This window comes from Jatropha curcas, chromosome 7 (genome assembly GCF_041381405.1).
Source record: "Jatropha curcas cultivar XTBG-Jc1 chromosome 7, XTBG_Jcur_1.0, whole genome shotgun sequence".
Lineage (NCBI taxonomy): Eukaryota > Viridiplantae > Streptophyta > Magnoliopsida > Malpighiales > Euphorbiaceae > Jatropha > Jatropha curcas.
The window spans coordinates 27,987,128-28,014,670 of record NC_143157.1 but is presented as its reverse complement, the minus strand read 5'-3'; the positions used below and the strand labels follow the sequence as shown (position 1 = coordinate 28,014,670).

Genomic DNA, 27,543 nt, shown 5'->3' with positions numbered 1-27,543 from the left:
ACATTTTATTTTGGCTTACTACATATATCAAATGTTTAGTTATTCTCAAAAAAAAAAAAAAAAAAATATTAGTAAATCAAGTGGGCAGACATATTTATAAATTCTGAATATATATATATATATATATATATATATATCAAGATTCGGCAAGTCCAGTTGTTTTGGACTGAATGTCCTGATTCAGAGATTAGTCCGTTATTAATCTCTCTCCAGTTGTTAGGGTTTTTTTGATTGGCGCTTCATTTCATTTCTGTATTTATGCGAGGTAGATTTTGGAATTAAATTGTGCGTGTTCAAATTCTCAACTTCCCCCTCTCTATTCGGTTTTCATTGTAATCCGCTTTGAAAATTCTGTCTTCTCTACGCACCGAATTCAAGTCCTCGCTTCTCCTCGAATTCATAATCTTTCTCTGTTACCGAGACCTGTGAGTGTGAAGTCCAGAGCCTGTTCCTCTCAGGTTAAATCTATGAGTCCATCCATTAATTTTTTTATTATTTTTGTTTACGTTTTGTAGGAATTTTTAATTTTACGAATTTAGTTAGTCAAGACTTTCCCTAGCTTGCGCGCTCGATTCTTTACATGTTACAAGAACTCATGTTCCAGTTTTTCTCTTTTCTTGAATTCAGTCTCCTTATTGTCATATAAAGTTGGAAGTTGGAACTCTAATCTCTTCTTGGTTCCTACGAAGAGCTAGCGTGATCAGGTGAGGCTTTGGATCGGAGTTTTTGTTGGTTTACAGAAACTGGAACTCCGTAGTAATGCGTGATCAAAGAGTTCTATGTCTTTTTACACCGTAGTAGTGTTTGTCTTTTTACATTAGTATTTTATTCAGTTTGATCAAAGAATTCTATGTTGTCTCGTCTCTTTAGTTTTTCTTTTTTTAAATAAGAGTTAATTATCCATCATTTGGTTTACGCTTATATTGCTATCTACTGATAACTTGGGTAATTATAAAATTTCAAGCTAATTAGTGAAAATTGTTCAATGTATGCTTCAATTTTTTTTATACTGACTATGAAGTTGCTCATGAAACAGAGCAAATAAAGTTAAATCACTTAGTGATTTTCTACTTATGAGATCTTAAGGCTTCCTTTCTTGTTATTGGCAACAAATTTTTGACATTTGATACTGTTCAATAATAGCTATTTGTCAGCTTAGAATGGAATCAATGGAAATTGATAAGGAAAGTAATGGAAAAGCACCAAGGCTGAGGGAAAATGGTTCCCATCTAAAGCCTGTTGCACCTGAGGAGTCTGGTGAAGGTCTGCCTTATGCTCCTGTGGATTGGCCAAAACCTGGTGATGTTTGGAGTTGGAGAGTAGGGAGACGAGTTGCCTTTACTGGACATTTCTTGGATAGGTACTTATATCTTCCACATCGTCTTAATCGTCCTGGAAGTATACCTGGTAAGAAACGTGGATTTGCAAGCAGGCTTTCAGTTGAACGGTATATCCGATCAGCATTCCCTGATGCAAACATTGAATCTTTTTTTGCTTCATTCAGCTGGAGAATACCTTCCAAAGTGTTGCCAACAAATGGTTAGTTCTACATTGTGCTGCTTTATATATTATTTGTTATGTGTGTTATTTTTCTCGTTTTTCTCTTGTAATATGATTGGCTTCAATAGTTTTTTCTGGAATTAGTGAACTCTCATTCACTATATACAGGCTAGCATTTGATCAAAATGATATCTCATAATGCATGTAACCTAGTGGTTTTAGTAGGCCATGGTCTTCAAGTCAAACATATGTTCCTTTTGATCAAAACTAAATTTAATATACACCACCTTGAAATGAATAATAGACCTGGTGATGTCAACTTTTAGAGAGCCAATCACCATTAACTTACTGAAGTACTAGTGGTTAAGAGTGAAGCATTTTTTTTTTTTTTTTTTTGGGTTAAATGCAAATTGAGTGCCTCATGAAGGTTTTTGCATTAGAGATGAAAGAGCAAAATTAACACTTGCCGACCTGTGGAACCTCACTATTGTGTGGTCGAAATTTCACGCCATGGACTTTTGTTTATATTATTAAATATTTTTATTTCATCACATCAAATAGGTTGGTTACTTGGTTCTATTACTTGGTAGATAGGTTTTTGGCTGACTAGGTTGTCAGTCTGAAACTCAGGATATGCTTCTTTTTTTAAGCTACAAATCCATTTTCTTTCAGGATGTTATTGTACTTTGGGTTTGATCTAGCAGTCTGTTGAATATATTCAGATGGTTTCTTAGTGCTTATTGATTGAACTCCGAAGCTAATATTTTTGAATATACAAGGGTGATCTGCCATTTTATAAGTGGCTTTTGCTTCCGAGCATGCTAAAGGCTTAGAGAAGTTTTTCTTTATAACAAAGATAACTTTTAATAGGTAATTTAGAGGAGCATGTCCTTCCAGCTTTTGAAGAAACAATTGAAAATTCGGAGTCAGATTCACAGTCTGACGGTGTGGCTTGTAAGGCTGGAAATAAGAGGTGCAACAGTCTCACAACAGAAGCAGAAAGTCAATCTAAAGCTGCAATGCCCTGTGATATTTGTTGCAGTGAACCTCGTTTCTGCCGAGATTGTTGTTGTATTTTGTGTTGCAAGACTGTAAATTCAAAGTATGGAGGTTACAGTTACATCAAATGTGAGGCATTGGTCAGTGAGGGTTATATGTGTGGTCATGTTGCTCATGTTGACTGTGCTTTCCGGACTTACATGGCTGGGACAGTTGGAGGAAGCATTGGCCTAGATGTTGAGTACTATTGCCGTCGTTGTGATGCACGGACAGATCTGATTCCACATGTTATGAGGCTTTTGCAAACTTGTGAATCAATTGATTCTTGTGAAGAAGTAGAAAAAGTATTAACTGTTGGTATTTGCATTTTACGTGGGTCCCAGAAAATCAACGCAAAAGGGTTGCTGAACAGAATAGAATCAGTCATTTCTAAGGTAAAGTTGCATACTCTAGATATGAGACTTTGCTTTTGCCAAAACTAGCAGTATGATAATTTGGTGCTTACATCAGCTTAAATGCGGGACCAGTCTTGAGGATGTGTGGAAAGTTGAAGAGGATGTCTCAGTTATTTGCACAGGTAAATTTCATTTTAGTCTGTTTTGTTTAAAAAAACCTTCCAAAAAAATAATCTTCTCATTGTTTGGTTGTGTTGAACTAAGAAAGACACGACAGCCTTCAAGTATGCTTTGGATTAAGCAACTCCAATTACCTAACCAGTCCATTATTCTAGTAAACTATGATTTTAAGGATGCATAACTCATCATTTTCTTTTATTTAGTGTTTGATAACAATCTTAGGGATCCAGATAATAAATTTGCCTTTCTTTTTGATTTTCAAAGTTTGTTTTGATGTTAGGAAGGGAGATGCAGGTTTTCCTGTGAGTTGTAATTGTATAGATAATATCTTCCATGATGGAAGCTCAAAGCTTCAACTTCTCTTTGGATTCATTATTCATGCTTTCTTATTTTTGCTTCAAAAGATTCAGCTGTTTTTATGGTATTGAACTTTCCTGCGAGCAGTTTCAAATTCTTTAGTTAGCATGCGAGAGTTTAGAAGAAAGCTATTTTCAAATTTAGCTATACAAATCATCTAATCAGGAAAAAGCTAGCTTTACAAGATGTGTAAAATGAATTTTTGAACTAAAGAAGCCTGAAGCATAGAAAGGTACTTATCATGGTTGGAGTTTGGCTCAGGGAGGGGAATACTGTATGAGGTTGCAGGTTCCCCATGTGGAGGTGATTAATGCTCCATAAAGAATATAATTGAAAACTCAAAGTTTCAGATTCTCTTTTTCCTGCAATAGATCTCAGGGGAAAAGTGTTTCTAAGTTTTGTGCTTCTGGCGATTTTGCTTGTAAGGAAGCAAGTGTCCTGAACTTTAAATTGAGCTATTTATAAGGACTTCTTACGGTGTAAAACATGAGAGGATACTATGTTAAACAATCTAGATTTGAGAAAGGTGCCCCTGATTTGGCTTTCTGCTCAGTGTCAACCTGAATGGAATCCCTGTAGTTGCATGCATAGTGGTATAAGTCTGGGGATGAGAAAGAAATGCATGTCTTACTCAGGTTTTGGTCTCAGATACGGTGATTGCATGGATGTTGTAATCTTTCAGCTCGGTCAGTGAACATGTCTTCCTGGTCAATGCAGCGTTGTGAAACCACCTGCACAGTTATTGTTTCCTTTCTGTAAATTTTCTCCTCATTTTTGTTATTTTCCTCTACAAGATTTTGACCATTTCATGTTTTAGAGGTTTCCTGATCATTTTATGGTTGTGAATGCATCCATGTGTATTTGCAATTCTTTTTTTTTTTTCTTTTTTGTAGTTGTATGTGTGAGGCAAAGGAAGAGAGGTTTGGGGTGCTTGTAATTACATTTAAACTCATTTAAGATATGTATTATTTGGACATAGGTGCCTCTCCTGATACAAAGGTGGAAATTACTGATCAGCAAGACCATTTAGACACTAAGTCGCCTGATATTTTGTCTATATCTTCTGATTATCAAGCCGAAACTCTAAAACTGGAGGATGAGATTGATCAGGCCCTCTATCAACTACGGAAGTCTCAGGCATCTGAATACAAAATTGCAGAGGAACGACTTTATGCTCAAAAGAAATATCTTCAGAACCTCTATCAGCAACTTGAAAGAGAGAAGTTAGAAATGACACGCCGCAGATCGGGTACCAAGACAGATGCCTCACTGAGCACCGTCTTGAACAGGGTGGATCAGATAAAGCAGGAAATGGCAAAACTCAAGGATATGAGACAAGTGGCCAAGGGATTTGGAAGGACTTCCAAAAGTATCCTCAAGGAACATTTTGGAGTGGACACAGAAGAATAAATTCTAACGTTTACTTAAATGTTTCAAGATTTCCAACTGTATTGTGTCCATGCTTGACACTTGATCTGGTACAGTTGATTAGATCTGGTGTCGGAGGGTGCAACAGATTCAGCTGTTGTCGAAGTCGCTCACGTGAGAACTTATTGCGGAATTGTCCATGGCACATTTGCGTGAAGCTGCTAGGAGTTGTGTTGGTGCAGGCTTAACATCTGCATTGCTACGTTTTCGATTAGCACAAGGAATTCAATTTTGGTAGAGTGACTTAAAATCTTGCCCACTATCTTTTTCATTTTTTTTTAGATGACAACTCTGTTAGAAGGTTTACTTTAATTGTAAAATTTTGCAGTTCAATTTTTCTTTAATCTTCATCAAGATTTGTGATATCATTAGATACCCATGTGACTTCTGATCGTATGAACTTTTATAGCTTGAAGCCTTTAAGGTATAGGAGATGGCAGACAATATTCTTTCAGGAAAGTGTCTGAAGAATCTATAAAACGAGGGAAGAATTAAAACCGAAAAACATCATTCGCATTTTCGCTTGTTCAGGGGAGCTTCTGGTTTTGAAACCAAATTTTTTAACGATTGATGATAGCTTCAACGGTTTGACAATTATTGAATTCTTGAAATTGTTTACGTTCTTTTGTTTGTTTATTACAAATTTTGAGGGGAAAAGGAATACCAACTATGAGTTTCATTACAGTTTCATTATTTATTGATTAATAATGGCACGCAACAAGTTATCATTAAAGATATTTGACTTCAAACCTTCCAGATAGATCAGATCAAGAAATGAAATTCAGAATAATTTTTTCATGCGAAATGAATTCCCATACCAAGAAAGAAGCCAAAGCATAAATTCGTAGCAACACTGAAAAGAGGCAGACTTGTGGCAGTGAGAGATTCCAAAGAGCAAAAGCATATATATATATATATATATATATCCCTTTCAAAAAAAAAAAAAAAAAAAAAAAAAATATATATATATATATATATATATATATATATATGCAGTACCTATAACTGAGAATTCTCAAGGGTGACCATACAACACTTCTTTTTTATTTAATCCAAGAACAGGAGCTGCCATATGAAAATTATGTCTCAAGCAAGAAATATATATATATATAGATATAAGAAATGCTTTTCCACGCAAGGTTTATCAACTTTACGTGTCAATCTAAAGAAGGAAATGGTGGGGATGATTCCTCTTTAGCCCCCAAAAGGAATGAACCAGCAATTAACTTTGAAATAACAAACCCAAATGTTATGCTTTTAGTTTCTTATAACTCAAAATGAATTAGTATATTAAGACAAGCTAAATTTTGCAGTGAAAAGAACCTAGGAAAAGGCGGCCAGGATATGCTAAATGCATAATGAAGGGAATGCAACATCAGCAAAGCACTTCTTAGCCTTTCTCGAGATACAAAAAGCGGAGGGGAAGGTGGGGAGGGTCCAGCAATGGGTATCAAAATACCACACATCTTTATTTACGTCTACTAAACCAGGCCTTGATCGTGATACATCATAAATAGTAAAATTCTTCATTCAAGTTAGGTAAGGTTCGACAGTCTTGCTATGGAGGACGGAGAGCCAATTCTAAGGCTATTCTTAGGAGGGGAGAATATAGAAATTAAACCCAAATTATCTGTGCAAAGCAAGCGCTAAAATCAGGCGCCAAAAAAGAGAGTTTCTAAGGAACCATTATCATTCATGGTAATCACAGCTGTGAAGTAGAATTCAACCCCTTACCTAGTTTGGTTCAACAACAAAATTATTTATCAGTTACGAAGCTCGCTAGCTAGGGCTATTTGCAGCATGGAACTGAGAAAACAAGATTGATCTAATAAGGAAATCATGTAGAATAGGACATCAGAAAAGCATAATATGATAAGAATCACCAGGTCAATTAGGAACAGAAAGGAGCTAAAGAAGTCATAACACGCTGAAAGTTTGTATACACAACAAAAATTAATTCTTAAGCAAAAGATTTGTCATGCAAAAAGAAAAGATCAAGTGGAGTAAAAAGCCTCAAAAGATAATATAAATTTATCATTTCTTCGCAAAAAAAAACTTGAAATGCTAGCAAGCATATTTAAAGTACAAGCCTAAAAGACAAATGTAAGACTCAATCCAAGAGTAGGCACACCTTTATAAAGATACACCTAATGGATGGGAAGCATATATTCTTAACCAAGAAAGAAAGAAAGAAGCAGTTTTCGGCATTAAAGCATTAGTAGTTGTCATGTTGCATTATAATTTCAGAAATGCAACAAAGAAGTAGAAAAAAGAGCACAAGCAAGCTATTTGCCAATGAGTTCTAGCCAATATGAGAACTTTTAGGTCTTGAATTTTGCATGATCAAAACATGAGAATAGCACACAACATTATTCAATTAAAAACACATACAAATTTTACGATTTACTAGAAGTTTTAATCTATCAAATATCAGAACAATTTCACAAATTCCATTATTGCTATCATTTCTGCTCTTCTCATCCTCTAGACGGTATCAAAAGAAAAAAGAAATGCCCAAAAAAAATGGAAACTTTAGGTGCATCGCATGATCATGCCAAAACAACATAAACCTACTAACTATCAATTTCCATATTCAATGCCAACATCTGCAAATATTCATATGCAAAAATTAAAGAAACCTTAGTTTCATTCAATAACAAAAGCAAGCATACAAAACCTAATCCAACGGCGAACTTCAAAGGCTAACTTCAACAACAACATTCATTTAAAGAAAAAGTACAAAATCCAAAAGCTAGAAAGCAGTAATTATAATTATCACTGTACAAGCACAAGCCTAGCATTGTTATTATTATTGTTATTATTTCCCATACCTCCTCTAAAGTCTCCGTTACTATCATTCCCTTCTTCCTCCACTTCATCTCCCTTGGGCACAGTCACAATCAACTCTCCGTCTGTTAAAACCGCGCTAGCTAGCTCCGGCCGCGTCGATTCTGGCAGTCTGAACCTCCACATATCCAATTCCAAATCATCTAATGAAGATAATTCTAGATACCCATTTGGCCTAATCACGATTTTAGTAACACCAGGATGGATTTCGATCGTGTGGGCCCTCACTTCCCCAATATTATCGGTTTCCGCCACGAATCTGAAGCAATCAGGGTTTTCTTCCACCGAAACGTCCGCATCTGATCGGAAAGGAAGCTCCAAGACCCGGCTAAAGATGTGGGGTAGCCTCCTCAGCTTCTTGTGGGACCCACCGGAAGATGGGTCCCTCCGATGATGGTTGATATTATTGCTACCGGTGGTATTGTTGTTGATATAGTATTGGATTGTTATGTTGTTTCTTTTTTTGGGCATTGGATGGACCTTCATGGTTTCTAGGATTTGATCTTGGTTATTGTTGTTGTTTGTGTTGTTGTGTGTGCAAGAACAAGAAATGGACCAAGATTGGGGTACAATTAATAGCAGCAGAATAAAGATTCTCTTCAGATAAAAGATGATGGGTAAAATTGATCTTTGATGGGAATCAAAATCTTTGAAATGATTCTGATTATGGAATTGAAAAGGTGTAATAATGATCATAAAAAATGAAAAAAAAAAAAAAAAAAAAAACAAATGGTGGAGTTTCTTGGTTGAGGTTTGACGAGAACCTAAAGGAAAACCACCACAACCCTAGGCCTAAAAGAGAAATGAGACTTCGGAGGTTGATTGTTCTCTTGTGTGCGTACCAGATTGAGTGCAAATAAAAGAGAGAAATATTCTATTTCAATGGAAAATTTTGAGAGGCAAGGGAGAGAAAAAAAAATAAAGAAGAAATAAAGGGTTTCTTCATAAAATCTCCTCCTTTGGGAGTGTAGAGTGGAGAGAACGAATCACCCCCAAGGGATAAAAGAGAATGAGATTTTATAATTGTCCGTTTCATCTCATAAAATTACAAAGAATGCCATTTTCTTCGGGACTCTTTTATTAAAAAAGAAAATTAGAGAGAGAGAGATGTATAAATATTTTTGTATCCTTACATTATAGAATGTCACAAAAAGGTTGAAACATAAAAAGAAAGGTCTAATTTTAGGAGATGGAAACTAAATGGTATATAGATTATAGAGTGACTAATTAGATAGTTAGATTGAAGTTCGATTTATAATGCTGCTGATGCTGTGTTGGGTAATGGGTAGTTTAATCACATTTTCCGCGAACCAAAGTTGCAATCTTTGTCAACCCAAACGCGGGAGAGGAAGGTTACATGCCAAAACCACCATCGCATCAAAGAAATTCGGTCATCAAATTAGTTCTTCAACAAAAGATGGAAAACAAACTCTAATTTATCCTACTCCCACCCTTTAATCTTGAGTTCTCATTTTACTTTTATTTAATGGGTACTTGTCGTGCGTGTATATATACTGTACTCTTAAAATGTAAGAAAAGACGGATGTATAATTATATAAATTATAATGGGTAATTGATTATACAATCTCTATTATTTAAATATTTGCAGAAACCACTGGTGGGTTCTCAGGCATAATCCAGTGTTAATGAGTAGTTATCGGGGGAGTCTGAACTGCCAAATAGTGACGAATTAAGGATGTGCTTTCTACTAATATATGCATCAAGCAAATCTCTAGTAACATCAAGAACATAAAAGATGGGTTATTGGACAACTATATTTAACTAGCTTAATTAGGATTCCAACCACATCTTATCCAAAAATAAGAAAAAACAAAGCAACTGTTTGATTTTGATACTAAATTCATGGGATTTTTTTATATAAAAAACCTGATAATGTAAAGACAAGAAATGAAGTTTCTATGATGCTTCCTAGAATATGATGAAGTGGTCTTCATCTTGGACTCAAAAACCATCTCAAGGCTCAACCTTTACTTCGGCTTAAATTTGTCTCCACCATATAATTTTTTGGCCAAGTGCGTGCGGTAGGGTCCGGACTCCGGAGAAAGGCTGTAGTTTATGCTCATTGTACTTTCCCGCCGTAACTGCCTCCACAAACATGCAGTTTTAACAAAATCACCATCTCTGCTCTCTGCTACTATTAAAAAAAATTTGCAAGCCAAGGCATAAAAAGGCCATATCACAAGTTGAAGTTATGACATTTTAATGCACCTTGTTTGAAGCTTTACCTGCCTTGAAACCCATAAGCACAGGCACGTGCATGAAGAAAGGAGGGGGGACTTGAGATTTGATTTTGTCTCAAAAAGTGCCTTTAATATGCTGACACCACATGCAATATAAACGAACTGTTAACCCCCACTATACTTTTTCTCCTCCAGTGAAGAGTTAGCAAATGCAATATCCAAACATCTTTCCAAGAACTCTGATCTTTGGGTGCTTATGAAGGGCTGGATAAATAGCCTCAAGATTTGGCCACAGATTTGAACTAGCAAATGCATATCATACAATAAACGTTGGAATTCCCTAAACGCCAACTACTTAGCCCTTCAACAATGATCATGCCTATTCCTCATTCGAGGGCAATCTTGAAGTCACAAATATTGGCAACACCATTCAAAAAGAGGAGTTCCTCCATCAAGCTGCCAAGGCTCACGCGATGCATGGCTAGCTTTTCAACATTCTATGAAACATAATAACATTAATTTTGGATAATGATTTGCAGACATATTCTAGTCCACTGCATGGGTTCACAGAGATAAAAGCTGCCTATGGAAATTTTGTAAGATAGGGTAGTTCAACAGCAGAAGGTACAGACATTTGGCAAATATTTGCATCTACAATTTCCAGCAAGCATATCCTTTATTGTTCTCTCATAGACATTTGGCAAGTTTAAATTTGCTGCGGTTGTACTTGATTCAAGCCTAAAGACTCGCGATGGAGAATCCGACGCCTACGGCGAGATCTTCTATGGTTACGACTAAGTGGTTTGGCAGGTGTGCTTGATGTGCTAGGGTGATGAATCTCCTCCACCGGTGCTATGCAACCAAAAATACCATCTAGAGGGTCTTCCATCAGATCAGCACTGGGATTCATCTAAAGCAATAGGATATATAAGATATATATTCCATAGAAAGGCTCATTTCATATTTCAGTTGAACTCACTGATGGACAAATGAAAGCAGCAATATCAATATTGAATGATAAATCAGAGAAACATTTTTCCCCTGCTTTCCCCACCCCTTGACCCACCTTTTCCAAAGCACAAGTATTCTTGCAAAGGCTCAAAGACTGGAAAGAGTTCACCACAATTGAAAAGGTTGGCAAATAGTTATTATATTACCATTATCAAATTGCTTTTTTCTAAAATAAGAAAGCAAGCTCTTTTAAGATGTGGAATACAATTTCCAAGGTCATAACTGGTTACTGATAGATATGGCATGTACTTCCCATGAAAATAAGTTAAACCAGTACTTCCCATGAAAAGAAGTTAAACTAGCCTTTAAGAAGAATACTGCATTAAGAAGCAGATGACTCGATGCCAAGCAGTATATTGTGAAAGGGAGACCTATTCTAATATAACTAGATTTTAAACTTCTACTATACACCATAATAGCCACCTAACAGCCTACCTGTGGAGAACATATGACTAGCACGTCTGAAAACTCTTTTACAATCAAGATTTGAAATAGACCTAAGAAAACCTAGCTAACATGCACAGTCCATGTCAACGAGATTAGGAGTATGTTTGTGTTGCAATCATGTCCAGTTTTTCTGCAGTCATTCTTGACTTTGTAATGATTGCCAGTAAAAGAAGCCGCACCTATAATCACATAGAAAACTAAGGTTACTGCACTTACAGGAACTTGCTTGGACTCCACATGTGCCTTCTTACTATCAGAATCATTGTGGGAAAGTAAGTCACTCTGTGTCTCACTGTCATTTGTCGCTTGACCATAAGCAACATTGTCCCCAGAGAAATTTCGATAGCGCCACCTTAAATTTGGTTTATCTGAACTTGAGTCATCAAACACTTTCTCTGGATAGAAACGTCTAGCCATCTGTTTCATTAACCAAGGATCATCCTGATGTTTATTAACAACGCTGCCAATGAAACATCCATTCATCAGTACACAATATGTCTCTGAGTGTTTTGAACAGAGATTAAGAACGAAAGGGATGAGGAGATATTAGACGGCTATGGAGAAAGGAGAAAATTGCTTTTACTCTTAAACAAAGGACATTTTTTGTCAGATCAGACACAGAAAGAACCAAAACTAAAATCCAACAATATATCAGAGAAACTTTTATTTACTACTGAATGGAGCATAATTGGGAGGAAGAGAGAGGGAGAGAGGGGAGAAAGAAAAAAGAAGGGGGAGCAACACTATGATAGGTCATGACAGAAAAAGAAAATCCAACAATATATCAAAAACTTTTATTTACTACTGAATGGACCATGATTGGAGAGGAAGCGGGGCAGGGGTTGCAACACTACAATAGATCATACAGGGAAGAAGAAGATCCAAAAACATCAGAAACATTTTTATTTGTGCCAATAAGCATACATTCATACAGTAGTAAAAGTTATAACTGATTAATGACTGAAATTGTTAGTGGAAAAGAAATGGATTGACAAAATGTTCCTCAGAAATAGTGGGCCTAAAGGCAATTAGTTAACTTATGCTAGGAAAATGGCTTTTTTCAAAGTACAAGGAACAATTGTAGTAGCTGCCAAAACTTTAGTTTATACCAGTTTAAAGGTTGATTGGACAATTTTACCCTGATGGCTTGCTAGTTTTTCAAAATCCAATTCGGCACGGATCAATATCAGTCAATTTTCTCTCAACCTAACCTAGTAATCTCAAAACAGTACATGCAAAACAGGTTGCTTCAGGCTTGTTAATTAACTAAAAAGAGCAAGTACGCCTTGTCAAAATGTCTATTCAATGTACCAGAAAAGCTTGATCTATTTACCCATATAGCATTAAAACCAAAAAGGACACTGCTGATAATAAAAATGATGTGAAGGTACCTACATATTTGCTAATACCCCTTGCAATCGACTTCCATCCAGATTAAGAAGATGATCAACACAAGAATTTAGGGACCTATTTAATCTCTGCAATCCATACAAAATAGCAGCTCCTACAAAAAAAGTAACCCTTGTTGAACTACAAAAGGAAAGAATTCAAAAGGACATAGTAGTCAGGTTATGCAGGAGAGGGGGGCAGAGATTTTATGCGCGTTCACATTACCTCCAGAAATGTAGAATCGAGTTTTTAGCTTCCACGTTGCTGCTAGAAGACCAGAATTATTAGACAACCAGCAGGATAAACTTTGAATTTAATATACATGATTAAACACCAATTTGATTCCATGACACATTAGAGCTTAATAAACTAGGAAATACTTAAAAGAGGAGGGGGGAGGGGTTGTCACATCAACAAGAAAAACACGCATGACAGGCTAAATATAATAATATTTCAAAAAAATTTCCCGCAGAACTAATTGCACTAGAGAAGCATAAAAGATTGGGTAGATTAAAAATTCCGATTATAGAAATAACCAAAAACAATCAGTAACAGATCATTTCAAAGCATGCAACAATATGAAAACAACAACAAGAATCAAATTAATTTTGTAAGATGAAACTGAAAATCTCAAGTATCCAATATCCTCAGTTCTGTCTGGTTAAAATTTTCTTTTTTTCCGACATTTTGCTGCTAGGGCTATGAATAAATGAAAAATCAATGTGATATCTCGGTGACCTCTTATTGCCAAAGATAATGGGCACAGCTAATATGATACTTTTGGGTCGACCAACTTTTCTATGGGGGCTGTAGGGGAAAAAAATCCATGTAATATGACGTGTTGTAGTTTGAGTTCTATAAAGTTCTTTTTTAATGTTTTCATTTTCCTCCAAAGTAATCAATGGATAAATAAATAAAATATCTGTAGCCTTTGGGTTTAAAAAAACAAATTATTTTTTCAATATTCCAATCCAAGACATCAATTCTATTATAATCAAACACACCATAACACAACCCCAATCTTTGAGGTAGTGACTAACATTTGCATCAGAACCAAATCACCGATAGAATTACATATGGTAGACATTAATAACAAAAAGAAAAAGCACACACCTGCCAGAGTAGCGCAACCACCAACAACATTGCCGACTATAAATTCCGCTCGAGCCTTATGTATGCACGTTTGAAATACTTTTTGTTCCTCAGGCGTCAGTTTCTCCTAAAGGTTATCCCAAGAAAAGATAAATTAGGGCTGCAAAAATACCAAAAACTTTTTGCTTTCACTTTCATAATACATAATTTCAAGCTCCCGCTTAGTCCGCGTTTTTTAAAGCAATTTTCTTGAATCCTAGTAAACAAGATGAAAGTTACGGACAAATGATCTGATCTGATTTGCAATATCCCATTTCAAAATCAATAGAACGACTTCTACAAAGCAAATTTTCGATAGCATGAATGAGTTTCAAAGAAAATCATAAAGTTTTCACCAGTAATTTCTACACTATGTGTAGGTATTGCAACCACATTATTCCACGATATAATCATAAGCTATCGAGATTTAGGGATTATAGGAGCCGTTACCTCTTTATCGAAGGTAAGAATAGAAGGCCTAGGAAGAATAAGCAGAAGAAAAAGGTACCTTTCGGGAATTAAGGACATGTAGGAGCTCGACAAAAACTTCAGCCATTTTGCTCCAAATTCTTGCTGTGATGTAAAATGGTACCACCAGAGCCAGCAAAGCGATATCACTGATATGCTTTTCTAGTTTTTAGATGTTAGAATAGAAAGGTGATAGCTTTAATGGCTGGGCCCAAAGTTCAAAGTCAATATGAACCGAGATATGGCAAATGTTACTGCTACTGGCCCAAAGCCCCAAAATAAATAGCGAAGCAACATTTTGTTATTTTAGCCTGCAAAACCCAAAAATCCCATGATAAAAAATGTCAGCTTCAACTTCACCCGCCTTACCTCTTCCCCTCAGTTCCGCCACTATCCACACTACTCTCCTCCCATTTCTTTCCTCCTCTTCCACTTCTCTCTACCACCTCAAACAAGTGCATGCCCAAATATTGCGCTCCAGTCTCTCCCCCTCCATTCTTCTCAAACTCATTCTCTCGTCATCTTCCTCCATCTCCAGCCTTGAATATGCCCTTTCCGTCTTCACCCACCTTCCTACTCCTCGCCCTGCTCTCTCCAACAAATTCTTGCGGGCTTTATCTCGTAGTTCGAAACCTGAAACTGTCCTTTTAGTCTATGAAAAGATACGGGAAGATGGCTTATTCGGCGTGGATAGGTTTAGCTTGCCCCTGCTGTTAAAAGCAGCTGCGAAGGTCTCTGCTTTGAATGAGGGGATGGAGATTCATGGAGTTGCGACTAAGTTGGGATTTGATAAAGACCCGTTTGTACAAACAGGTTTAATGAGTTTGTACTTGGCATGTGGAAAGATTTTGGAGGCACGATTGGTGTTTGATAAAATGTCTTACCGAGATGTTGTTACCTGGAGCATCATGATTAATGGGTAGGCTTGTTGATGCTGCAGTATTGCGTTTTTCTATTGCATGATAAAATGTTTTTGACTGATATCCATTTTGCTACAGGTACTATCAAAATGGACATTTTGATGAGGCCTTGAAATTTTTTGAAGAGATGAAAAGCTCTAATGTCCAGCCAGACAAGGTGGTTCTCTCAACCATAATATCAGCTTGTAGTCGAGCTGGAAATTTAAGCTATGGAAAAGCAGTCCATGATTTCATTATTGAAAATAATATTGAGGTTGACCCTCATCTGGAGAGTACACTTATCTTTATGTATGCAAATTGTGGTTGCATGGATATGGCCAAAGAATTATTTTTTAAGATGTCATCTAGAAACTTGGTTGTTTCAACCGCCATGGTTTCTGGCTATTCAAGAGTTGGAAATGTTAAAGACGCGCGCTTGATTTTTGACGAAATGGACAAAAAGGACTTGGTCTGCTGGAGCGCAATGATATCTGGTTATGCTGAGAGTGATCAGCCTCAAGAAGCTCTTAATCTGTTTAACGAAATGCAAGCCTTAGGGATAGAACCAGATGAAGTTACCATGCTGAGTGTAATCTCAGCTTGCGCTCATCTCGGTGTGCTAGATCAAGCCAAAAGGATCCATATGTTTGTTAACGAGAGTGGGTTTGGAGGAGTTTTACCAGTCAACAATGCCCTCATTGATATGTATGCCAAATGCGGATGTTTGGAAGCAGCAAGAGCAGTTTTTGAAAAGATGCAAAGAAGAAATGTGATATCTTGGACTAGTATGATAAATGCCTTTGCTATCCATGGGGATGCCAATAGTGCTCTAAACTTTTTTCATCGGATGAAAGATGAAAACATTGAACCTAATGCGGTAACATTTGTAGGCGTGTTGTATGCTTGTAGCCATGCAGGTCTAGTAGAAGAGGGCCAGAAAATTTTTGCATCAATGATTAATGACTATAACATCTCTCCTAAACATGAGCACTACGGTTGCATGGTAGATCTATTCGGTCGTGCTAAGTTCCTAAGAGAAGCACTCAATCTCGTTGAGACAATGTCTTTGCCACCTAATGTCGTCATTTGGGGTTCTCTAATGGCTGCTTGTCGTGTTCATGGAGAGACTGAATTAGGGGAATTTGCTGCTCAAAGGTTGCTTGAGTTGGAGCCAGGTCATGATGGAGCGCTTGTTCTATTATCAAACATTTATGCCAAAGAAAAAAGGTGGCAAGATGTTGGGCAAATAAGAAACTTGATGAAACAAAGAGGTATATTTAAAGAGAGGGGATGCAGTCGGATAGAATTGAGCAATGGAGTGCATGAGTTTTCAACGGCAGATAGAAAACATAAACAAGCAGATCTGATCTATGAGAAGTTAGATGAGGTGGTGGGGAACTTGAAGTTTGTTGGTTATTCTCCTGATACTAGTGTTGTTTTAGTTGATATAGAAGAGGAAGCAAAAAATGAAGTAGTTTTATGGCATAGTGAGAAGCTAGCTCTTTGTTATGGGCTTATAAGCCAGGGAAAAGGATCGTGCATCCGCATAGTCAAGAATCTTAGGATTTGCGAGGACTGCCATAATTTCATGAAGTTGGTCTCGAAGGCTTATGAATTAGAGATCATTGTCAGAGATAGGACACGATTTCACCGCTACAAAGATGGTGTATGCTCTTGTAATGACTACTGGTGATTTTTCTTTTTCAATCTTATTTAATATATGGTTGTTGATACTTAAAACATTTTATATCCAAGAACTGTAAATTTTCTGTTTTTGAAGGAAACATGTGTATGAACGTTAAAAGTTTTGGAGATGATTTCACTATTACAAAGATTGTATGCTCTTGCAATGACTACTGATCAATTTTTTCTTCTTTTTTCAATTTTGTTTAATGTATGGTTGTAGATACTTGCACATTTTATAACCAAGAAAAGTAAAATTTTTTTGTTGAAGGAAACAACGTATGGAAATTCGAAGTTGAGGAACTGACTCGTATATGGTTTCCTCTCTCTCTCTCTCTCTCTCTCTCTCTCTCTCTCTCTCTCTCTCTCTCTCGCTTTCTCTCACCCCCTACTGTCTAGACTGCAGTACACTAATTCTTCTAATTTCTTTTGACAAAGAAAGCGCAAAAATAGAACTTGAAGAGGAAAATTCTTATATCCAACTGGATTTCTTGCCGCTAAAAGTAGAACCATGGTATTGTATTGCAAAAGCACATAAATTCATCATATACAATTTGATATGGAAGTATAAGAACGCAGAGGCAAGAAGACATTGTTCTAGTGGAATAATGAAGAATTAAGCATTAGTGAAACCATGAAGACATTAGTGATCTTAGTTATCTTACAGGATTATAGTGGAACCATGAAAAATAAACAACTATTTGAAGCTTTCATGAACAAACTATGAGGAATTTGAAAGAGCGAAAGATGGAAGAACCCTCTTCTCACAAGGAATGAGAACCGAAAATCTAATAAAAGAAAGGAGGCACTGGATTTGATATCAATCAATTCTCTCAGGTTGGGATCTTGTTATGGCTTTCCTCTGTATAACCACTATATCCGTGTTTGAAAGCAGACGTTAACCAGAATTCTTGATTGATCCTTCCGATTATTCTTGAAATCTGGTACATAAAGAGATCTGCTACTGCTGAAGACAGGCTTGAGTAATCCAGTACGGAGCTCCTACCATACTCCAGAACCCAAGTACTAGGGTCTAATTGCACAACAGAGACACCCCATTTCCTGTGAATCCATGAACTGTTGGCTTTTCGGATTGAATATCCAATCATCCCATCTGACCACTTTTCCAATAAATAAACAAAGATAAAAATCACAAATTTGATCGACAAAAACAATTAACCTACTGCAAGTTTAGGGTGTTACCTCTGTAACTCTGCCTGACAAAACAGTATAGGACCGTGAAGCAAATCCTGTTTTGAGCAATCCTGCAGTCTGCAAAGGCCAGCCCCATACACTTAGCTCCTCCATTGCTGACTTATACAGTACACAGCGCGAATTCAAAAGCAGACCATCCTGCAATGCGCCTGTTTAATTAGATTCTCAAGTGTCAAATCTTGGCAATTGCCTAAACAAAACATTGAATAAGAAACCTGATTGGTTAGTCGAGTTGGGACTTTAGATATATTGAAAATGAACCTGATTAATTTTCCATATTGAGTCCATATGGCTGCAATTTGAAACCTTCCCATCATGAACAAATTCCTTGAACTCATTCTGCAAGAATCTTAACCTCCCATTCAATTCTTGTACAACCCCAGATCTCTCACCAATTTTCCTCACCATATCAGAAGATAACAGAGGCTTTAAAACCCCACTAGCTCTCCAATAAAACCCTAATTCCGCTGCGAAAATCAAGCACAATCCCAAAATGAACCTTAAAAAAGCGCCTCCAAAGCACCAATTTTTCTTTGTCGTCTCCTTTTCACTGAAATTCAATCTTGCTGTTGATTTGAGGACTGGGGACTCAATTTTGGGACAAAAATTTGATGTGGGTGTCGACAAAATCGAAGTTTTGAAAGAAATAGGAGTGCGTTCGATATTGGGGCGTGAAGTAGAAAGCTTAGTGAGTGACGATTTCTGGATGCTAATAGGCATAAGATCAAGAGTGGCATTGATGCTGGCTATGCAAATTTCACAATTGCAATTAGCGTCCTTTCTGCATCCGGGGTAGTAACAGCTGTCTCTCTCTTCCATGGCTGTGGTGGTGGTGGTGCTCGATTTAGCTGATGATGATGGTGTTGATTGATGTGCTTTCATTTTTCTTATCTATTAGATTTGTCTTCTCTTTGGGCGCATCTTTATTTTTGCGTTCACAGCGTTTTATGTCAAGACCCGATAGGAGGGCTTTCAAATTTGAATCTCCAACGGTCGTGTGACGTGGCGAAATGGGCTTTTCATTTTTAAGACTGTATAGTATAGAGACATGCAAACTTCAAAAGGACCAAAATACACCTCTTCGTTTATTTTATTTTTATTTTTATTTTTATTTTTTTTCTCAAGGGGAGCCTCGTCTTGTGGTGTAAGCTTCTATGAAGTGGGATCAGAATATAACTTCTAAGGCCCATAGCCAGTTCCAGCATATGACCCATTAGGCCCATACGTTCCCATGGTAGGGTAGGCCCAGGCCTGAATTTTTCTAGCATATGGCAATTGTTTATTGATTCAGTACTGATTGTTGTATCTCTAAGGAATCCAAAGAACATTATTCACTTGGCATAAACAAGTTCCAAAGTATGATTAGAAGTCAATCTTTGTTGAGGTTTTTGAGGTGCCAACACACACACCCAGAAAAATGATGGGAACCGTGGATTCAATTTTCCCTTTCCTCCATTTATTTCTCCACAATCTTACAAAGATGACAGGAAAGACAGAACTAAAAAATGTCAAAGATTCTTATTCCCTTGATAATCAGGAATTTGCTAATTAATGGTTGAAATTGAACTTAGATGATTTACCCTAATCTCTACATAAATTAAATTCTTGGAATCCAATTCTAGATGCCACATGTTGCAGGGAATTGATGGTGCATATCATGCACGACACCCTATAATTTATAGGCATCAAGTCATTAATTAAGTATCAATTAACTATTAATCATAAGTTTACTTGTGAATAATTACTATATTTAAAAACTATTAATCACATAGAATATGATTATTGCTTTATAATTTGTCTTAAAACCACTAGAAAGTGCTTGCTAATTAGGATATATATGTATATCTGTGCACACAAATTTAAAAGCTTAAGTTGTGGCGAATAATCATGAATCTAGTTTTGCTATAACATTTTCATTTATTAATTAATGTGGGACCCAATAACTACCTAAGTTTATTAATCTCCTCATTAATGTTTGCCATCAAAATAAGTTGCCTTAATTTATTAATTAATAGAGGGACAAATTAATTATTATAAATTTGGTTCACATATATTGTCTCTGTTCTGTAATATTTGTCATATTTGAAATTTTACGTTCTTTAAAAAGTCATTAAATTTGTTTAAGTTACAATAAATTATTGAATAAATTGACTATATTACCCTTACTTTAATATTAATTTTCTAAAAAAAAAAACCATTAAATTGAATTAATAATTATTAGTCATATACAATGGGTAAACATGAAAAAAAATATTTATTACTAATTGAAACCACAAATGTGACAAGTATTTTGAAACATGTTATTTTCTCAAATGTGATAAGTATTACGGAACCGAGATAGTATAAATGAAGTGATTGCATTTTGTTTGAGGTAATACTATTATAAAAACTATAAATGAAGTGATTGCATTTTGTTTGAGGTAATACTATTATAAAAACAATTTTACTACAAGAATACTTCTCCAATCTCAAATTGTAAATATTTTTTTTAGAAAGAAGAGAAGAAAGCTTCACAATCAACTCGATATAGTATTTCCTCGAGATAAATACTATTATTAATTGATATATTTGTATTGAAATAAAATTAAGTAATTTTGAATAACCACTCTTTTGTTTTTTTTCTTTTCTTAAAAAAAAAGGATCATTCTTTAAAAATAGATCAATCCTTGTTTTTCTTTTTTTCAAAAAGTCTTTCCATTTTATCATTTTCGGAAAGCAAATCAACATATTGAATTTTTTTTAACAATTCCTTTATCAATAACTCACACTTTTGGTTGGAAGAAGTTATATTTTAATTTAATGATTATTGAATTGCTTAATTATAACCTACATGATGTTGAAATAGTCCTTTTCTGGTGTAGTGGGAAGTTGACCCTTATTGCTGTATTTTAATATGGAAAAAATAAGATTTGTTGATGATTTTCTTGATCTTTGAAATTCAACATTGCCAGGTAGGACTTATAGTATATAATTTTCCTCCTATCATAACAAATGGTACTGTTGTTTATAAAATTTTTGCAGACAATAATTTCTTTAGTCCTTAATATAATTAAGAACTACAAGAATTGTAATTAAATAAATTCAATTTTAAAGCAGTTTAGGTTAATTAGCAAAAATAAATTTTTACTTTGTCAGTGTTCTTGAAAAGGCTTCCACTTACATATCTCATATCTGCATTTCATTTTGTAACAAAATAAATAGTGAAAAAAGCTTGAAAATTTTCTAGTCTGCCTGTGTCTGTAGATGGGTAATTAGTTTTGCATGAGATAATACAAAAGAATTCAACCCATATGAGTCTTGAAACTGAGGTTTTATGGTTTTCTTCCATATATATCAACTTGTCTAATTCATTTAGTAAAAAGTTAGGATTTTTCCCTTCAAAATTTTTGTCTTCATGGCCAAGAAAAGGAGAAGAAAAGAAAAGGAGTAGAAGAAGAAGAAACAAATCAAAACAAATAAAAAAGAAAAATGCCTCCTTTGAAATAACATTCCCTGTACAAGACAAGATAAAGGCATTTATAGCCAAAAGAGGCCATAGCCATGAAAATATTATTCCAGGCAATTAAAGAAGAGGCAAAATGATCAGTAAAGTCTTGTGCTTGCTGATCTGGTGTACTTATTCTTAGAAGAAGAAGAAGAAGGTGAAGACGACAAGTCGCCTGACCGTCTTCTAAGCATCTGCCTCATCCCATCAGCAACTCTGACTGCAGGATTTGAATTGAATTTACCACAAAATGACATGTGAGCTTTAACTGCTTCTTCCATTCCAAATTGTTTTTTATTACCTCTACTAACTTCATCTCTAACAGCTTCTGAACACAACCCACATAGCCATTTCCCATCAAATTTTGATTTCACTTCAATGATATAATCTTGAGTGCAGTCCTCTTTCAGTCTACAACACTCGCACGTCACTGATTCAATCTCCATATCTCTCTAAATTCCAGAACTCTTTCTTTCAAAAGGGTTTAAGTAAAGTAATTAAAGTAAATGAGGCGATAAGTGTGAATTAAAAAAAAAAAGATTACAGGCGTGCTTTAATCCAAGTTGGATTTGGATATGATTGCAATGATGGTATAGAAAAAGTGGGTTTCTTTTGCTTCTCTGCTTTTGTTGCTCACTATGTGTTTGATGAAATGTTTCTTTGGTCTGCAAGAAATAAGTGAAAGAGTTCTTTTTATGCTTAGATTGAGAGAAAGAGAGAGAGTTAACGAGCTAATAGAGAGTAAGGAAAGTTGCCTTAATTTCCTCCATGTTATAAGGGACATGGAGCAGTGGAAAATGAGACAAGATTGGTCGGAGGGGGGCCCTAGTGGGTTGGCCCTTTCTAGCATTTAGTTACAATTTTTTTTTTTCCAATCTTAATAATTTATTTTTTCTTTATTTTATTACCTTTGTCATTTTGTGGGTTAGCTCTTACTTTTTAAGGGCAGTTTTCCCTTATTTTTGATTGACAGTTACTTTCGGTTAAATAGAACTTGTTTGGCTCAATTGGCTAATGTCACTGGCTGTCTGTTTTCTCTATTAGCTAAGGCTTAGCCACTTTTGCTTATTATTTTCCCATTTAAACCTTTTTGATTTTTATTAAATCCCTTTAGTTAAATTAAAATAAATAAATTTCTCTAAATATTGATTCATAATACCTATTTATCACTTAATCAAGGAAGAAGGTCTAACACTACCGTACTTCATTGACAAACTAGCCATGATTAGTTCAACAGTTACTTATTAATCTAATGGATGTGAATATGCATTAACTATACGTACCATTATATACTCTTAACCCTATAGTTTTTGATACAGCAGAATTATTATTATTTTATAAATTAATGAACTATTTATTATTCATTTGTTAAATACAAAACAATTACATTAGTCATTGACAGTTGAATATACACAACAAAGAAGTTGAAAGATGAACATGGGGTTTGTTCTCCACACCTTTATCTTTCAATAATGCTAACAAACTTTTTGACATTATTTATTTATTTATTTATTCTGAATCCACAAAGCTATGTTCATTTGATTTGAATCTATATACCAATTATTGGACTTTATGTGTAAATATTTTCCTAAAAATACTTCAAATACAATATCCCAGAATGAATTAATATTTTTCCTTCCATTTTAAGTTGTGACGTGATACTGACCTTGTCTTAGCATCAGACATGAAAGATAAACCTATTATTGATTAAGGGTTGGTCTTAGATTTTCCACTTTTTAATTTTGCGGTCTATGTTGCTTTCAGCTATTTCATCAGAATGCCATAATCATCTTGACTTGATTTAGAATTAGGCTTCTCAATTTTAGACTTATGGCTGATTATAATAGGTCGATGCCATAGCTGAAATTCAAAGTTTTACGACTAGAAGTAATTTGCAAATATTGTTAATTTGGAGTTTTTTAACCACAATTACCGTACCCTGCAAGTTGCAACAAATGAAACTCCAAGTTGCAGTTATGTAGTAGCTAATTAAAGTTAATGTTTTGATTTTCATAATCAAACTTTGCATTATTGAGATCATGAAAATGATGCAATTAATTAATTAGTATGTACGATGCCGTCAATTTCCACAAAATATATAAATATTGTTAAGTAGGAGTAATCAAATCTTTAATTCGATAAGTCTTTTGAATAATTGTACACTTTTTATTAATTAAAAGATAATTATCCAACATGGACACTCCATTTTCACAACAATGATCATTATGTCCTCAAGAGTCAAAAAGAAACTACAATAAATAAGCACCTAATGTTAATTATTTGCTGCTCCCTCACTCCCGAAATTATTATTTTCGATTTCCTTTTAGATGTCTGAAAGTAATAGTCTCATTTATAAAAATATATATTTTTTTAACCTTCTCACAATACCATTATATAATAATTCATGTAAATAGTTAATATTTTTCATTTTTTCATATGTACTTATATAATAATCCGTATAAATAATTAATATTAGTTGAATTTACCATTATATAATAATTCACTTTTCTGTTGCCTGTTAAATATGCTTAATTATGTAAATGTATATATATTCACATGGCACTTCATATATTTTCTTTTCTGCTGCTGTTTGTTCGTCCAGCGACAATTTAAACAATGGACGCAAATTCATTTGTAGGCAAGAGGGTCCCAAGCACACACTTTACAAACTCGTAGTGATATTTCGGATAAGACTTCTATGAAATTAGAGATTGTGTTGTCCCAATTTAATGAATACCCAAAACTGCAGTCAATTGTGTACTACTAAATACCAATATACATAGGTGCAGAGAGACAGGGCATGGCCAAGCATGTGGGGTTGCTAAAGAGTTGAAAGTGTTGGCCAAGTTCTAGTTTGGTCATAGTCATGAATCCATGCATACAAAAGGACTTGTCCGGTGGATGCCCGGCAATTACAGTGCCCACGTTGGTGTTTTCTACCAGTGTCTTTCAGGAGTTCCGCAACTTGATCTAAATGGCAAATGTAATTGAGTGAAATTTGAAAGCGAACTTTATTTGAAGTTTAAAATTTAGAGTTGTCACTATTAAAAGACCTTTACCTGTGTATTATCTGAAGGTGAAGACAAAACGGAAACTTAGCCATTTAACTTGAAGACTCGGCTTAAGATTTTACATTGTATAAGCCAAGCCATTCTGAATTGAGTTGTATAAATCAAAACAAACAACAAATCATTTCAAGGATGGGTTTTCTTAAGCTTTTATTAGCTCAATATCCATTGTTTTGAGGGGTCAATGATTCTTCACATGGGATTTTGTTTGGTTCCTCCATTATGATATTCATAAGGAGAGCTATGTCAAAAATTTAGTGGGGAGGTTGAGTTTGTTAAAAAAATTTAATGTCCTTCACATGCTATCCCACATGCACTTACCTTCCAACCAAAGGATTCTTTTCCTTCATTCCCCACCCAACCAATTCCTTATTATCATTTATCACCCACTCCTATCATCAATCATTTAGCATATACTCTAATTTTCCAACCTCATCTCCATTGCATTAAAGATACAAAGATGAGAGGACTAGAATACAGTGTTGATGCAAAATTCTGTTGCCTTGCCTGTGTTTTATTATTTGATTATGTTATGTGGGGTATTCTGTTTTATATGTTACATTTTGGTGCTTCAATCATTTGCTCAAAAAAAAAACTATTTCAACTCCCAACTTCTTCTCATTAGGACTTTTTGCATGCTGACTCTGCTGTCTAAGCATTGAAACTCGATTTCAATCTTAACCTCCAACACCCACATCATTTATTGTCTCAGCATTTTTCAAATGGAAATCTTAGAATTAAGTTCATGCATAGGTATACATCTTTATCCGGATTTGAAATCTGAAATTATTACCGATAACAAAAGCTTTAAATAAAACGAAAACATGACTGTAAATAAATAAATATGCAAAAGAAATTGTTTTTCTGTATCCATTATTTTTTTGAATACATGCACAAGCAAGTCTAATCAAGCAGGAACTGTATCCATTCAAACAAATGACAGAATGTAGCAAATGAAACAAACACAGGCCAAATAAAAATCAGGGGCCTCTATTTCTACTTTTCCATCTGCTTATTTTGTCTTTAAGTTAGTATTAAAGAGAGTAAAATCATGACTGATAATAAAGTTAACAAGAAAAAAGGTAATGAAAAGAAAGCATTTTCTTAAAGTAAAACATGGAAGACTTGATGTTAATGGTAATTAAAAGTCTTGTAATCAAATCAAAACTTTTCTGTCATGTCCTATCAATCATGTTTGATTTAATCAGTTTTTTTTATGCAAAGAGTTGGAGGTTTTTTTCTCGCATTTAATGAATTAATGAGAACAATACAGTAAACGATCGTGATATTTCGCCATTGGATTTCTGTGGAAGGGATAAAAATTTCCATAATAGGTATATTAGTGATTGGACTTATGGGGCAAGGATTAGTGGCAAGGCTGAAACCTCAAGTTTAGAATATCTCAAGCTAAGATTTAGGTAGGGGACTAAAGGGCAACCTGATACAGCATTTCTGAGTACTTGGTGTATCAAGTGTGTACATCATGTTTTGGGCAATGGGACCCTGTTTTCAGGTTCGTCCACATAAAATTAGGCACCACAGGGTTGCAATTGACTCCTAAATGTATGCTTCTGAAAAATATTTTCTCAACTTTTTATTTTCTTATGCTTGTATCGCTTAGAAAAATTAACTAACAAAAAATCTTTTTTTCATTAAAGGAAAACTGAGATTTTTGGAAGGACAACTTCTCTTTTTTAGAAAGGAATTTTTTATTTTGATAAAATCACTCTATAAAATAAGAAAAAAAGTTTACAAACATATCTATTACTACTAAACAACGCTAGTCACTTACTGATGATAATTAGTCATCATCACAAATCATTAGTGATAGGTGTTAAATTTATAGTGTTTTTAATATAGTTTTTATTAGAATTTTAGTAAGTTTTATTAGTTTAATTTGATTTTAAATTCAATTCTAGTATAATTTTGTTCAAGGCTTCCTTGATTCTTAATCCGCTTGATCTAAGAGAAAATTGTAGGAATTTGGCACAGAAAAGAACATTTCAAGGCAAGACACTCAGCCTCTAGCACACCCAGGCCGTGCTAGAAGGCACAACCGTGCTAAAAACTAAGGAAATCAAAGGAGAGACAGAAGAGAGCACGGCCAGGGTGGTGTCAAAAGGCACGGCCGTGCCAAAATGAGATCAGGGCGTGTCAAGCCTAGCACGCCCATGACAAATTCTAGGCGGGAGTGACAGAAGCAAGCACGCCCTGCCTGTGCTTGGTGGCACGCCCGTGCCTCAGGGATTCATCAGGGTGTGCTTGCCTAGCACACCCCGTGCTTTACTAGCCAGACTTCCAGACTCAAGTACGCCCTACCTGTGCTTGGTGGCACGCCCGTTCTACGCAGAACAGAATTGGCGTGAACCAAATACTCAAATCCATCTTTTTCTCACATGGGAAATCAAAAGTCTAAACAGTTATGATCTCCTATAGAAGATTTTGCACTAAATAAGGATTCTATTTCCTAATAGGATTCAGACTTACCTTGAGGAGCTCTATATAAAGAAGGGAACTTCTCAGTGCTAGGGATCTCGTTTTTTGTGCTACTCTCTACATAATTTACTCTCTCTCAAGACTTCAAGGATCCAAGAATTGTACCAAGAATCAAGGAAGCCATCCATATAGTTGTGATACAGTTTTTATTCTAAACTCTTCATCTTGTTTCTTTCCTTTCATTATTGTCTTTAAATATGATGAATGATTCAAGTATGACTAAGTTTTATTTAATTACTATGTCCAGCTAAACTTTTATACTAGAGATTTGATGTAACTTAATTCGATTCCAGTTTATAATATTAGATTTATTTTTCATTATTCTTGTTATAACTTAGTATTGTA

At 35.1% G+C, this 27,543-nt stretch overlaps 5 protein-coding genes and 1 non-coding gene across 10 annotated transcripts; 2 read left to right on the top strand and 4 right to left on the bottom strand.

Annotated features, from left to right (window-relative positions):
* Positions 1 to 136: 136 nt before the first annotated feature.
* On the top strand, positions 137 to 5,234 carry LOC105632000 (CDPK adapter, putative (DUF1423)). 5 transcript variants are annotated; one of them, XM_012214259.4, is made up of 6 exons: positions 137 to 458; positions 628 to 704; positions 1,144 to 1,539; positions 2,371 to 2,933; positions 3,010 to 3,076; positions 4,411 to 5,234. In XM_012214259.4, exons 3-6 carry the CDS (start codon positions 1,161 to 1,163, stop codon positions 4,839 to 4,841), a joined length of 1,440 nt encoding a protein of 479 aa, XP_012069649.1. In that variant the 5' UTR covers positions 137 to 458; positions 628 to 704; positions 1,144 to 1,160; the 3' UTR covers positions 4,842 to 5,234. The 5 variants fall into 5 exon arrangements, with proteins under 5 accessions (XP_012069649.1, XP_012069650.1, XP_012069647.1 ...); XM_012214260.4 differs by lacking the exon at positions 628 to 704; XM_012214257.4 differs by having other exon boundaries at positions 628 to 1,539.
* A 2,246-nt stretch (positions 5,235 to 7,480) lies between these two features.
* On the bottom strand, positions 7,481 to 8,918 carry LOC105632001 (uncharacterized). Its single transcript, XR_016321666.1, has one exon. It is a non-coding gene; the product is annotated as an uncharacterized LOC105632001 (transcript).
* A 1,484-nt stretch (positions 8,919 to 10,402) lies between these two features.
* Positions 10,403 to 14,552, bottom strand: LOC105632002 (hypothetical protein). Its single transcript, XM_012214262.4, has 6 exons — positions 14,394 to 14,552; positions 13,868 to 13,973; positions 12,980 to 13,018; positions 12,761 to 12,869; positions 11,582 to 11,825; positions 10,403 to 10,817 (listed from the first exon to the last, which is right to left on the bottom strand). Exons 1-6 carry the CDS (start codon positions 14,439 to 14,441, stop codon positions 10,614 to 10,616), a joined length of 750 nt encoding a protein of 249 aa, XP_012069652.1. The 5' UTR covers positions 14,442 to 14,552; the 3' UTR covers positions 10,403 to 10,613.
* Positions 14,553 to 14,645: 93 nt separating this feature from the next.
* LOC105632003 (Pentatricopeptide repeat (PPR) superfamily protein) lies at positions 14,646 to 17,116 on the top strand. The gene is made up of 2 exons (XM_012214263.4): positions 14,646 to 15,272; positions 15,352 to 17,116. The coding sequence occupies exons 1-2, from the start codon at positions 14,695 to 14,697 to the stop codon at positions 16,943 to 16,945; spliced, it is 2,172 nt and encodes a 723-aa protein (XP_012069653.1). The 5' UTR covers positions 14,646 to 14,694; the 3' UTR covers positions 16,946 to 17,116.
* A 442-nt stretch (positions 17,117 to 17,558) lies between these two features.
* LOC105632005 (C-8 sterol isomerase) lies at positions 17,559 to 19,092 on the bottom strand. The gene is made up of 3 exons (XM_012214264.4): positions 18,412 to 19,092; positions 18,139 to 18,288; positions 17,559 to 18,056 (listed from the first exon to the last, which is right to left on the bottom strand). Exons 1-3 carry the CDS (start codon positions 19,030 to 19,032, stop codon positions 17,769 to 17,771), a joined length of 1,059 nt encoding a protein of 352 aa, XP_012069654.1. The 5' UTR covers positions 19,033 to 19,092; the 3' UTR covers positions 17,559 to 17,768.
* Positions 19,093 to 21,606: 2,514 nt separating this feature from the next.
* Positions 21,607 to 22,390, bottom strand: LOC105632006 (hypothetical protein). Its single transcript, XM_012214265.4, has one exon. It carries the CDS (start codon positions 22,078 to 22,080, stop codon positions 21,733 to 21,735), a length of 348 nt encoding a protein of 115 aa, XP_012069655.1. The 5' UTR covers positions 22,081 to 22,390; the 3' UTR covers positions 21,607 to 21,732.
* Between the last annotated feature and the right edge of the window lie 5,153 nt (positions 22,391 to 27,543).